This window comes from Limulus polyphemus, unplaced genomic scaffold (assembly GCF_000517525.1).
Source record: "Limulus polyphemus unplaced genomic scaffold, Limulus_polyphemus-2.1.2 Scaffold1, whole genome shotgun sequence".
Taxonomy (NCBI): domain Eukaryota; kingdom Metazoa; phylum Arthropoda; class Merostomata; order Xiphosura; family Limulidae; genus Limulus; species Limulus polyphemus.
Window position 1 is genome coordinate 3,231,647 of NW_013665611.1, and position 13,412 is coordinate 3,245,058.

A 13,412-nucleotide genomic window follows, 5' to 3' on the forward strand; every position below is an offset into this window, starting at 1 on the left:
ACCCTTCTCCTCTCCAGAGAAAACAAGTTTAGAGATTTTAGTCTCTCCTCATAGGACAATCCTACCATCTCAGGTATCATCCAAGTGGCTCTTCTCTGAACCTTCTTCAACAATTCAATGTTCTTCTTGAGGAAGGGGGCACAAAACTGTACACAGTACTCTAAATGAGGCCTTACAAGTAATCTATACAGTGAAACAATAATATCCCTTGTCTTGTATTCAATGTTTCTATAGATACTACACAAAATCCTATTAAGCCCTATTGCTGGCTACAATATACTGTTTAGATGACTTAAGTGATTTTTCAATCACAACACCAAGATTTTTTTTTCAACCACAGTATTTAATGTATTCCAATTTAAATTGTAGCAATATAATTACCAGCTATGGTTAAGAATAGTCTAGCTACTAAGGGTTCTCAGTTGATAAAGTGTGATAGATGCCAGGAGAGTTGGTTAAAGTGTACTTTTAGAGAGGCTAGTAGCCAGGATGTACAATTTATTTGCAGGGTGTGCAGGTTAGAGGAGAAGTTGGAGGGTTTTTTGGGTAGAGTTGCAGAGGTGAAAAGGGAGAAATGTAGGTTTTTGGAAATTGTTCAGGATACTTTTATACAACAACAGGTGATGTAACTTACAAGAGAGGAAGCTATATTAGATTTAATATTAGCATCCGATGTGAATATGATAGACAGAGTTGTGGTTGGTGAGCATTTAAGTACAAGCAACCATTGCACTATAAGGTTTGGAATTTTACTACATACAGAATTGAAGAATAGTACCCTGATTCCATATTTTTAAAAAGCCAATTTTGATGGAATGAGATGTGATCTGGCTTCTTTAGATTGTACTAGAGTTGGGAGGGGATCTTAACAGGTGTGTGGGAAACACTTAGGGAATAATTGATACGCATACAAAACATACATATTCCTACAGAAAAAAAAAGAACGATGGAGAGGAACATGCCAGTATGGTTTAGTTAAGATTTATGAGATAATATTAGGGAAAAACATAACAAATTCAAGAAATTTAAACTTACTGGAAATAATAATAAGGACTTGGAGGACTATAGGAAATAATAGAGCTGGTTAAAAAGGAAGTTAATAGGACAAAAAACTGTATAGGAAAGAGGGTTGGCTGAGAGTGTTAAATCAAACAATAAGGAATTCTTAGATATATGTTGGGTAAGCAAAATTTTAGGATGGGATGGGGCCTCTTAAAAATGACAGTGAGGAGCTGATCTTGGAAGAATATGAGATGGTAAACTTATCAAATTACACGTTTTCTTCAGTTTTTACAAAGCAAGATACAAGTATTATGCCTCAACCAGAGCACTTTATGTATGGGGAAAATACTGATGTAAAAGATATCATTTTAAGTTGTGAAATTGTAATAGAAAGGTTGGGAAATCTAAAATTGAAAAATCCCCTGTTCCAGACAACTTTTATCCTAGAGTTTTAAAGGAACTTAAAGATTTTATTTGTGAACCTCTAGCTAATGTTTTTATAGGTCATTGAGTAGTGGAAGAGTATTAGAAGTTTGGAAGTTGGCTAATGTTAATCCAATATTTAAAGGAGGTGACAAACATTGTCCAGGCAGTTATAGGCCAGTTAGTCTTAGATCAGTAGTTGGAAAGGTTTTGGAGAGTGTAATTAAAGATGCATTGTAGAGTCATTTAAAGCAGTTTGATACAGTATGAAAGAGCCAGCATGGTTTCACTAAAGGAAAGTCTTCTTTAACAAATCTTCTGACATTCTTTGAGAATGTTACTGCAAGAGTTGATGAAGGAAATAATGTGGATTTGGTTTACCTTGATTTTTAGAAAGTGTTTAATAAGGTGCCTCACAAAAGACTTGTTACAAAAATGAAATCTGTGGGTGTGGGGGAAATGTTATTAAATTGGATAGAAAATTGGCTGGAGAGTAGAAAGCAGAGAATAGTATTAAATGGAGTTAGATCTGACTGGATCACAGTTACAAGCAGTGTGCTTCAGGGTTCTGTGCTGGGTCCTCTGCTGTTTGTGATTTATATTAATGATATTCACTCTGAAATGACAAACAAGATTTTGAAGTTGGTAGATGACATTAAGATTTTTGGGATGGCTAATTGTATCAAAGATGCTGCAGAGATACAGGGAGGTTTAGATCATTTGATGCATTGGGCCAATATGTGGCAGATGATGTTTAACCCAAGTAAAGCTATACTGAAATAAAAATGCTAATGAACTGAAAGTTAACTTACTGTTCTTCTAGATTATAAAGATATAAATTAATACAGAGAGCTTCAAAGTGTGAAACAAATATAATTTCATTTAAATAATCTTCAGCTTTCATGTGAGTAACACAGATGATGTAAGAGAGACATAAGGTGTCTCACACTGTGGAAAGCAGAAACAAGTATTAAGAAGTTAGTTTACACCTACTCATAAGCAATGCAAACTTCTGCAATGTTTATATTAAAATCCTTTTGTGTGTTGTTTCAATAAAAAGTATTCATGTTTCAAATTAAACTAATAAAGAGTACGTGAATTAATATTAATACTCTAAAAAATTCAGTTTATTCATACATTAGGCCCAGCACTATTATTAACATAACATTATTTAACTAAAGATGAAATGAAAATATATTTCTTAATGGTAGTTTAGAGCTTAAAATAGATTACTTATAAAAATCTTGAAATTTGAAAAAATTTAAAGAGTTTAGTGAAAGTTTTTCCCTCAGACTTCAGAAATTTTGCTGAAAAAAAGTTTTTTTGTAATCTGGCAAAAATAACTACTGTATATTAAACTTGTTATTTTACAATCCTTATAGATTTAACATCTCTTGTCGACTAAGTTACAATTTCAATTTACAGTACAGCCACTTTTCCTTTTTACTAAACTTGAAGAAAACGATTTATTTTATCAAAACAAGATGCAATGAGGTATCTTCTATTTAGTATCAATACTTACATATCAGATGTCTAGTTACTTTCCATCAGTTAAAAATAGTTTGATAGTTACCTTTGCACGAGCATTGGCTTCAGACCCATTATGCAGCAAAATACGCACGATGCCAGTTTGGTTTGCACGAACAGCCAAGTGAAGTGGTGTTTCACCTCGTACTGTCTGTATATCAGGATTTGTTTCACTTTGAATCAGAGAGATGACAATATTCATATATCCCATTAATGAAGCTACATGCAGAGGTGTCAAACCTGACTGAAAAGTTTAATATTTGTTTTAGAAACAAAAACATAAATAAGTTACATTTTCTTGTTATCAATAAAACCTATAATTTTCAAAGGTATTTTGTAAGTATTTGTTAATATCTTAAGTTTCTAGACTATAGAGCAAAATCTGAATACAAATTTACAAAATGTATAAAAAGATTAAAGCTTTGTTTCTCATATGGATGAAATAATAATAAACTGGCATGTACCTCTCACTTCCATAATTCTCAAAGAGTGAGAAACATGTGATATAGTTATCACACATATCCTATTCTCCAAGAAGATATCTTTATGATACAGTAACAAAATTTGTCAATGCTGATAGATATATATTTCAGAATCTAGTACATTTATACTAAGCCACATACCAAATCAGCCTTAGGTGTTACTCTCTATGATATGACTTGGTTCAGGATATTTTCTGCTGTTTCATGGGATAATAGTACTGTATTCAGTATCACTCCAAGAGTTAGGCTACTTTATGACTGTTATATGAAGCAGAGATACTTTTAGTTCTTCCAATCCAATTTATCATTGGTCAGCCATATGAAAAAATTTGATACTGAGAGTAGTTCTGGTGTTTTATAGATTCATTCCACTTTACGAGAGTCAAGGTAATGTGGTGTAGGTAATGGGAGATGAACGTGTTCGAAGTCGTCCACATACCCAATCATAAAATCTCTTCCAATGGCCGACGAAGACAAGAGGCAAAGGTGAAGGTAAGTGGATAGATTTAATGGGAGGAAACAAGAAAGAGATCACACTGGAAGGAGACAAGGAGGAATAGGCCAACTGAATCAAACACCAAACCCAATTGGTTAGGGTAACTGAAAAAAGATCACAGGAAGAGGAAGGTTGCCAAGGGAAAAAAGGTGGGAACGAGGACCCCAGAAGGAAGCCATGTAAGCAATATAATAATGGAGGGCATGGACAGGACAGAGGAATCTATCTTGATCCAGACAAGGGTAGAGATGAGAGATAGAGGATAGCAATACAGGGGGAAGAGTGGTTTGATTGTTTGTTATGAACTTTGCACAAAGCTACACGAGGGCTATCTGTGCTAGCTGTCCCTAATTTAGCAGTGTAAGACTAGAGGGAAGGTAGCTAGTCATCACCACCCACCACCAACTCTTGGTATACTCTTTTACTAACAAATAGTGAGATTGACTGTCACATTATAATGCCCCCATGGCTGAAAGGGCGAGCATGTTTGGTGTGATGGGGATTCAAACCCGTGACCCTCAGATTGCGAGTTGAGCACTCTAACCACCTGGCTATGCCAGGACAGGGAGAAAAGTGGACTAACCTTCTAAAGCCACAGATGTCTTGGGAAGGAAAACACGATCCAGATAAAGGATAAGGTAGGAGGAATGGTACAAGGTCCTGGTAACGTAGAGGCCAAAAATATCTGACGTACGATGCCCACAGGCCAGGAGGAGGAGAAAATATGCCTTCACAGAGTGGTTCGAAAGGAGGTAAAGTGAGGGCATGAAGGACCACATTAATGTCCCAGTCTGGGAGCAACAGACACCTCAGTGGCCAACAGAGCTGGAAGGAATGGATCAACATGGATAGGACAGGAGAAGCAAAGATCTTGTGGAAGCAGGAAAAGTGGAATGTATGGGATAACACTGCCTGAAACCCAGAAATCGAGGAGACTGCAAATACAGGTAACTGTTGGGTGAGAGGACCGGAAATCCTGAGTCAATGTCCAGTGATCAATGCTCCATTTGCATTGATAAACAGCCAAAGAGGAAGGGTGAATGAAACAGGCTAAATGTGAAGCCACTTTGCAAAAGAAACCAGAATTCCTCACCAAGGACCTGACAAAAGCCAGGTGTGAAGATGGAGGACGGATGGTGCGGGATGGAGCTTCAGTGATTTGAGTTGACGGAGCAGGTTGGAACAGAAGAGAAGAGGAAGGGGAGGAACCACTTGCAGTTGGAGCAACCAAGAAAACCAAGGTTAAGCAGGTCAGTAAGGAGCAATCAGATGGACTGTGCATGGAGTGGCTTGGATGAGAGAGACCACCCTATGAAGTAAATGGATGAGAGGGTAAACATAAAGGAACAGATGAGACCAATCCTGGCTGAAGATGTGACAGTCAAGGCTCAAGGATCGGGAACCAAAAAATGAGGTCATTTGTAATTAAGGGTGGTGGCGAATGCATTGACATGGAGCATACGCAGATGCAGACAGAGCCACCAAAAAACAGCAGGATGCAGGGTACACACCATGTGATAAATGCAATCTGGTCAGGAAAGATGATCAGCAATGAGATTGAAAGCATTCAGTACATGACATGTCATCAAACGAATGTGATGTGTTTGGGCCCAATAAAGAAGATCCATAGTGTGGAAACATAGTCATCTGGACCTGGTGCCATCTTGGTGATTGATATAAGCCACCACAGTAGAATTGTCGGAATGGATCATAACCAAGCGGTGGCTGGCAAGAGAAAAAAGTAATCCAAAGTCCAACGAACAGCCAGGAGTTCGAGAACATTGATGTGAATGGAACTCTCCTCCACAGACCAACGACCCAAAACCTCCTGGTGATCCACCCATGCATTCCAGCCCTGAAGGGATGCATCCGTGAACAGATGTAAATCTGGCCACGGAGGAGAAAGTAGGACTCCTGCTGACATGTGGGCCCTGTTTAACCACCAATGGAGATCATCTACAAGGGATGAGGGTAGAGATATAGGAGTAGCCAAGGGATCCCGGACGAAGTCCCATTAATCGTGAAGAACCCATTGAAAAAAACCGCATATGGGCTCTGCCCAGGGGTATGACAGGGGTCATGGAGGACGACATCCCCAAAAGTGATAGAACCTCGCAAGCTATAAGTGAGGGAACAGACAGGGCTTTCCGAATAGCCTGTTCCATAGAATGGAGCCAGAGAGGAGAAAGTTGGACCCAAATGAGTTGGGTGTTGAAGAAAACATCACATATCTGAGGGATAAAGTCTGAAAAGACCAATGAGTGATGAGCTGAATCCTCAGGCAGCGAAAGGGAAGACACAGCAAATTCCAGGGCCAGAAACAAATGACCAAAATAGACTTCATTCGGACCTGGCCCGAAAGGCTCAGGAGGAAGTGGGCAGAAGTAGGCGAGAGGGGTTGGCTCATATACTGCTCAATCTCCAGACGGATAAGCGACAATATATCCCCTGACGGGTCGCCTGCACCCATGGTTGAAAATACAGCATCAGACTTTGGTGAAGTACCCGAAGTGGTGACTGTAACTTTGGAATTCGTAAGCAGGAAATTAGGTAGTAATGCTATATCAAAATATTAACTTCAGAACTGTGAAGTGTGGTAAATAAACTGAATTAAATATAAAAAAAAATAAACCACATCAAGGTAACTGAACAATGCAAAAAGAACGTCTGAACATGACAGTTGCCAAACGAGAAGTGATGGTCCAGTAATGAAGCGTAGAGGGAGTCACATGTGTCATGTGATAGTAGTGCTCTCCTATTGGTGGAGAGGTGATGCACGATGATTTGCATGAGAGACATATTGGAACAGTGGATTCCAACAGAGGGAGGATGAAGGCTTGTGGCATGCATTTCTAAAAAAGATCCCATATAGAGGACAGCACAAAACTATAAAAATTAATCTTGTGAGCGAAGGGAGAGTACCTTGTCAGAATGAAATATTTGTAATACTGCCCATTATAAACTAAAGTGAATTTATGGAGACTATATGCATATGTCAGCCTCTGAAAGCTAGAGTAAAAGGTGTTAGTTTACTATTTTGAGTTACAAAACTTAACATTTTGTTTAATGTATAACAACAATGATGGACAAAGGCTGCTGTTGCTTAAGTTTGTCTTCATGTAATTAATATAATTCTAATTTATAATGATAGGAAATATAAAGTCTAAGGAATCAGTGAAAAGTAGAACAGCACTAAGGTAAGGAATGTGCATTTCAGAAAATTCCTTATTCTTTAAAGAAACATGTATGACATTCATGTAAAGTTATAAGTTAAACACAATATTATAAGCCTTTGTAAGAGACCTAAAGGAACATCTATACCTCAAACTTGAATAGTTTGGTACTTTTTTTTAATTTCCATATCATACTTGAGATGGACTGTATCAGAAAAACATTTAGTATGGTTCTACTTTCATAAATATGAATGAATAGCAAGGTAATACATTTTTTAAATACTTTCTGCCTCAACCCAATCATTTGGAGATAATCTTCATTCACCTGATAGATAAAGTGGATAACACCTAAGAACCTATCTCATTTTAACAAAACCTTAAACTAATCATCAGGTGTTATCCACTTTATCTAAAAAACCCTCCCATTTTGGTGATACCTTAAGTTAATTACCACTATCTCCATTATCCATTTTATTTAAAAAACCCACCCATTTTGGTGATACCTTAAGTTAATCACCACTATTTCCATTTATGTTACTGCTCTAATGAACAACATATATCATAATATTAGGTTGCATGTCCAAGAAATATGACTTACACTTCAATTATTTACTTCAACAATCCCCAACATTCAATATTTCAAAAATATTAATCTACACCATTAGTAGCTAGAACATCTACCTCTGTAGTGACTGTAATAGATGCTCCATAGTCAAGAAGAAGTTCTACCACCTTTAACTGATTCTTTTTACAGGCAATGTGCAGAGGTGTAAACCCATTAAGTGCTCTAGCATTTGGATCAGCTTCACAGTCAAGCAATAACTTTGCAACCCTCAAGTGTCCACAGTGAGCTGACACATGTAAAGCTGTGAGAGAATCCTACAATAATAAAAAAGAAAATTACTTCAAACAGTTTATGTAAATTCCAATTTTAATTCTGAGTTTGTAAAGAAACAGTACACAGAGAAAAAAAAGCTTTACAAAAAGATGAAAAAGAACACAAACTGTACACTGTTAATGTCATAAAGAGTGTGTAACATACATAATTACTGACCACTTGATGTTCATATATTGAGCAAAATAAATTAGAGATTCATAAATTACTTCAAATATACAAGAATTACTGCTCACAAACTATGAATGAAAACGAAATTCATTATCTTAAGACAAACACATAATGCATCAAGCTGTGAAGATGCAACTGCTCTGGATCAGACCCTGACATGAAATACCCCTAATCCTGGGAATGTCTGAAGCCACAGCATAACTCAGGAATATCAAAAATTAGAGTTCTTAAAATGTTTATGTATCTGTAATGCAACTCTTACTTTTAAATGAGATAATAAAAGTTACCATAAAAATTATACACCTGTTAGTCTTACTTCTGTAGGATGAATAAATTCTAGAAAATCTGATAAAAGAAGCTTTGGAAAATCATCTAGTGAAATGAAATACATTATAATAAAAGAAAATCAACTAAAGAAAAATCACTAAAGAAAAATTTTCCCTTACTAACTTGTTAACTTTTTCAAGGATATTGTGTTATGTAGATGACAAAAAAGGTATATACTTGATAAACTTAAGTTTTCAAATAATCAAAAAATAAAAGAATTAGCTAAGAAATCACATCAGAGGGAACTGGAAAGACCAAGAAGTTGAGTATGTTGTATTAAAACAATTATGTAGCCTCACCATGTCATTACTGTCTATGACCTACATCTGGTCATATTCTATTCGATGACTTGCATCTTTAAAATAGCCCTAGAGCACATTTTCAATTGCAAAGGATTTCTATGTAAACCTGTGATGTCCAAAGCACATCACTCCTCCTAGCAGGCTTTCCATAATCCACCTAGTTTACAAGTGCTCCTTTTAAAAGTTTGATCACACAAAAATTCATATGCGTTGCATCTGGTGACTAGTACATATGTTTTTTTTAAAGAACAACATGAATACCCCTTTCATTTACTAGCTGCTTGAGGTATGTGGTGGTTGAATGGGAGGTGTGTTTGGAAGTCTTATCTTGGTGAATCCATACACTATTGGGCTTGTTTCTATACAAAGTCAGTATTTCTGTGTAGTACAAAGTGTCCAGAACATTGGTTTGATAGTAATAAGAGTTCACTTTGACCTTTTTATCTACACTTCCGATCCCTAACTTGCCCCCTGTCACAGTATCCAGGAGTGATCATGAATACCTTTGAAAAGGTTTTGTGACATGCCGTGTGCCACTTTGGAAGTATTTTACACCCACTGACCATTAATAAATGGCACAAGAGTTGTTACAGTTATTAAAGTTCACATATGCTTTGTCAAGTGTCACCATTTTTCCCTGACTATGTACCATTCATACAGTTTTCTACAACTGGTCTTCTTTTCCTGGATATGTCATAGAAGCACTTGTGTCACTTTTCCAGACAGGTATCCTTCTTGATTATTAAATACTGTTGCCAGGAGCCAGGATTAAATCTAAAGAGAGACTGGAACATTTCGCAAGGGAACAGTCCAAACCCAGACATGAAGTCAGAGTGACAACACTGATGGATGAGAGAAGAAGGAGTGAGGTTTAAGGAGCAGAGAGAGTGAAAGAGGTAGAGGAAGAGGAGGAGAGAACAGGAGAAGGTGCAATAGAGAGAACCATGGCTATGTTGGTCAGTAAGTTATCAGGAGGACTCAGGAGTATCCAAAATGAAGAAAAACACAAGGAAGAAGATGAGAAGGAGGGTAGGCATGGAGACAAAAGTTGTACTAGTTTTTATGGAATGCATCCCCAACTAAAGTTGAGGGAAGAGGAACAGGGGACCAGAAAAAAAGGGAAGTAGGTTACTGAGAAGAGAACATCAAAAAGAAGAGTGTCCAGATGAGAGCAGAGCTACTTGAACACTAGAGGAATGAGGCAAGCCTGTAGACAGGGGATTCAGGGGTGGGGGTGATTGAACCTTCCACTCCTGACATTGTTTTTCCATTCTTTGATGATGGCCTCTCATTATATAATTACATTTGTAACACTGCGTATACATGCAGAAATAGCACTTTCATACTTATCAGAGGAAATTTACTAGAAAGGTTTATGTGCAGTGATAATAAAAGAACTATTATATATTTCGGAACTTTTTTCGTCCTCGGGCACTAAAGTTACACATGAAATGAGTTCCACTTTGGACAAAAAAAAAGACCCCTCTCCCCACTTCTAGACCTAGCTATGGGCTTGAATGAGGGACCAATCCATATTTTGGCAAGCCTCAAGAGACAATCCACAAAACTCAGGGTACTGGGAATAGAACAAGCTATTAGACATCCTTGTATAAAATGGGCCCAGAAAAGGAGGTAGATAGTGTAGAAACAGGGAGAGTGAGATAAAATGTCCTCACTGGTGATTGATAAAGGCAACAACTGCAGAGTTGATTGTATGTATCACCAAGAGATGTCTATGAACCATCCTAAAAAAATCCAAAATTCAATGTACTGCCAAAAAAGTCTAAGAAATGGATTTGAAGGGTCGAGATATTGTGGTACCAATGACCTAAATTCACGTGAGAGTCGAGAACTGTCCCCCATCTCGTCAAGATGGCATATGGAAAAAGAAGACCAGGATGAGAGGAAGAGGAATACCCACTATAAGAGTAGGTTTATCAAGTCACCAAGTGAAGTTTTTCAGTAAGGAAGGAGAATGGTTGAGGATGAGGAATCAAAAGCAAGGATCCAGAGAACGTGCTGTCCATTGTAATCATTGCAAATGGGCATGACCTAAGGGGATATGATTCCATGGAAGTCCCGAAATGAGAGAAAACCTACTGCACAGTGAAAAGATATGGCATGGGAAACCAATTGCTCCATGTCCCTCAAAAGAAGAGTAAAAGGCTGGGCCCTAAAGACATATGAACAAAAAAACACCCATATGAATGATGAATGAAATAATGGGTGTGAGATGTAACTCCTCTGAGATGGGTGTATGAGGCTTGTTGGGACAGAGCCAAAAGGAAAAGAAATATCCAAAATTTACACCTCAGTCATCCCAAGACCTGGAGTGAAAGATCACAGTAGGATGAGAAATTCCCCATGAGAAAGTTCACTATTGGATGGGGTTTTCATCCTTTTCCAGGTTTTCTTCCCAACTTTTTGTGATTCCCAGGGAATCTGTAGATAGATGTTGAGTCTTACATCTTTCATGTCTCGGTTGGTTTCTCATCTTTCCCTTGTAGTCATTAGGAACAACATTGCCATGGACCAATGTTGGCAAGAAACAAGATCCCTTGGAGGATGTAAAATAATAGGAACAGGAGACATTGGAGGAGAAGAAAAAATGAAGGTTAAGGCTCTCTCATAGAAATATCAGTATTCAACAATTGGTCACAGATGGAGGGCAATAGTCCATAAACCCAAAGAAACAGGCCCAACTGAATCTGAGCCTATACGTGGAAGGATGGTGGGAAGTGCCAACAGAGAGAGAAGAAGAAGTAGGAGGACAGGAGACAGAGAGAGAGAAGAAGAAGTAGGAGGACAGAAGACAGAGAGAGGCAAAGAAGAGACAGTAAATGAGTGAGAATAGAGCATAACATATGACACCAGAGATACAAGCATACCATTAAATTCATACAGGCAGATGAAAGGAGGCAGAAGAAGACATATGAGATACATGAGAAGCAAAAGAAATTGAGTAACAAGGACATCATGCCTCACCAACTCTAGCAAAAGATCAACTAAATAAGAAATGAAAATGTTGAGGAAGATAACCATGTCACTGCAGAAAAGATAAGTGAATAAGCATCTATCACAAATCCCATGGAAATGGTGGATTACCATGAAAAGAAGGAAAAATAACAGAAAAGAGTAGTGTGACCCCCAAATCTGAAAAAAAGACTCTAGAGTTTAGGAATCTATGAAAAGCAACACAGCATGAAGTCATGCCTAGTCATATGAGGTAACAAAGGAAGGAGGATGGGACAAGTATGCCCAAAAGTAGTGTAAAAAATATTTGAATATTTAAAAAACATACCTGAGGAGCCTGATCACAAAATTGAAAAAAGCCCGATGTAGATTCAAGACAATATGGGTATAAGATAAGGCAAAGGTATGTGGGAAAAAAACTGGCAAAATCTCTTCTGTCACAAATGAGAAACATAGGCCGAGGTAGGTCAGGGACAAAAAGAAGGCCCAAGCTACATGAAAGACTCCATCACCCACTGCACAAAAGCCATCACCTCTCCCAACAGACAAAGACAAACCCAATGCCAATATAGTTGGTAGGTTAGCATGAACAAAGTTATGTTGTTTCACATCAGACAAATTGGAAGTTACTGACATTTGTGAGAGAATGTCTTTATAGGTACTTACACTGAAAAACACCTAAATCTGAAAAGTTCACAAGCAAGAAAAAAAATACCCATCATTACACACAAGTGCCAAATCAAAAAAGTGATAAATATGTTTTACAGTATAGAAGGAGTCAGCTGTGCTAGGAGGGTGTGTCACATTCCTACTGGTGGAGGGATGTTGCATGCTCATTTGCATGCTACAATGCAGCTATACCACTTTGTGAACATGCATTCAGATGTTTCTGCATGTTTAACCTGGTTTGCGTTCATTACAACTTTACTTTGCAATAACTTAGCTTCAGTTCATTTCATAGACTGATATGAACACCTTTTAACTACCTTTTTCTTTACAATGGGTTATATTCTTCATTTTTGTGAGTTTCTTCTTTTCAACTCATAAAACTGTTTCATACTCTGAACACTATTATAAGTACCATTACTTTACTTTTGTGTTTACTTTACATGTAGTTTTATTAAATAAAGTTACATCTATGTGAGTCGGTTTGTCTGACCTCATAAGATATTTCAAATAGACCAGGATTTATCGATCTAACACAAAATGCCTGCAAGAAAGGATAGCTTAAATGATATAATAAGGAAAATTCAAGCAAAGGACATGAAAACTATCACAAATATTTTGCAGGTCACAACTAGTTAAATCTAAAATACAAAATCAAGCTTAAAGTTTGGCAAAAACCCTCAATCAAAATACTTACTACAGTTACATCATCTACTGGTGCCTTGTTGTTGAGCAAGATCCTAGCACAGTCTACATGATCACCTTGGGCAGCCATATGCAAAGGTGCAAGACCATTCTAGGATTACAAAAATGAAGATTCCTGTATAACACTTTGCATTTATTAATACAGATCCAAAATTACTATGTTAATTGTAGTATCTATTAGGTCATCAAGAAATTAATGTCACGTTTTAGAACACTTTCATTAACTACCCCCAAAAACGTACATCATATATAATAGTTAAATGAACTGCC

At 37.3% G+C, this 13,412-nt stretch overlaps 1 protein-coding gene across 1 annotated transcript in view; it reads right to left on the bottom strand.

Moving 5' to 3' along the window:
* LOC106460829 (ankyrin-3-like) overlaps positions 1-13,412 on the bottom strand; it is a 154,623-nt gene that overhangs the window by 68,274 nt on the left and 72,937 nt on the right. Inside the window, exons 8-10 of the mRNA XM_022386586.1 lie at positions 13,135-13,233; positions 7,785-7,982; positions 2,999-3,196 (exon numbers count right to left, since the gene is read on the bottom strand). Of these exons, the coding sequence (XP_022242294.1) occupies positions 2,999-3,196; positions 7,785-7,982; positions 13,135-13,233 (495 nt within the window). The remainder of the gene's footprint in view (positions 1-2,998; positions 3,197-7,784; positions 7,983-13,134; positions 13,234-13,412) is intronic.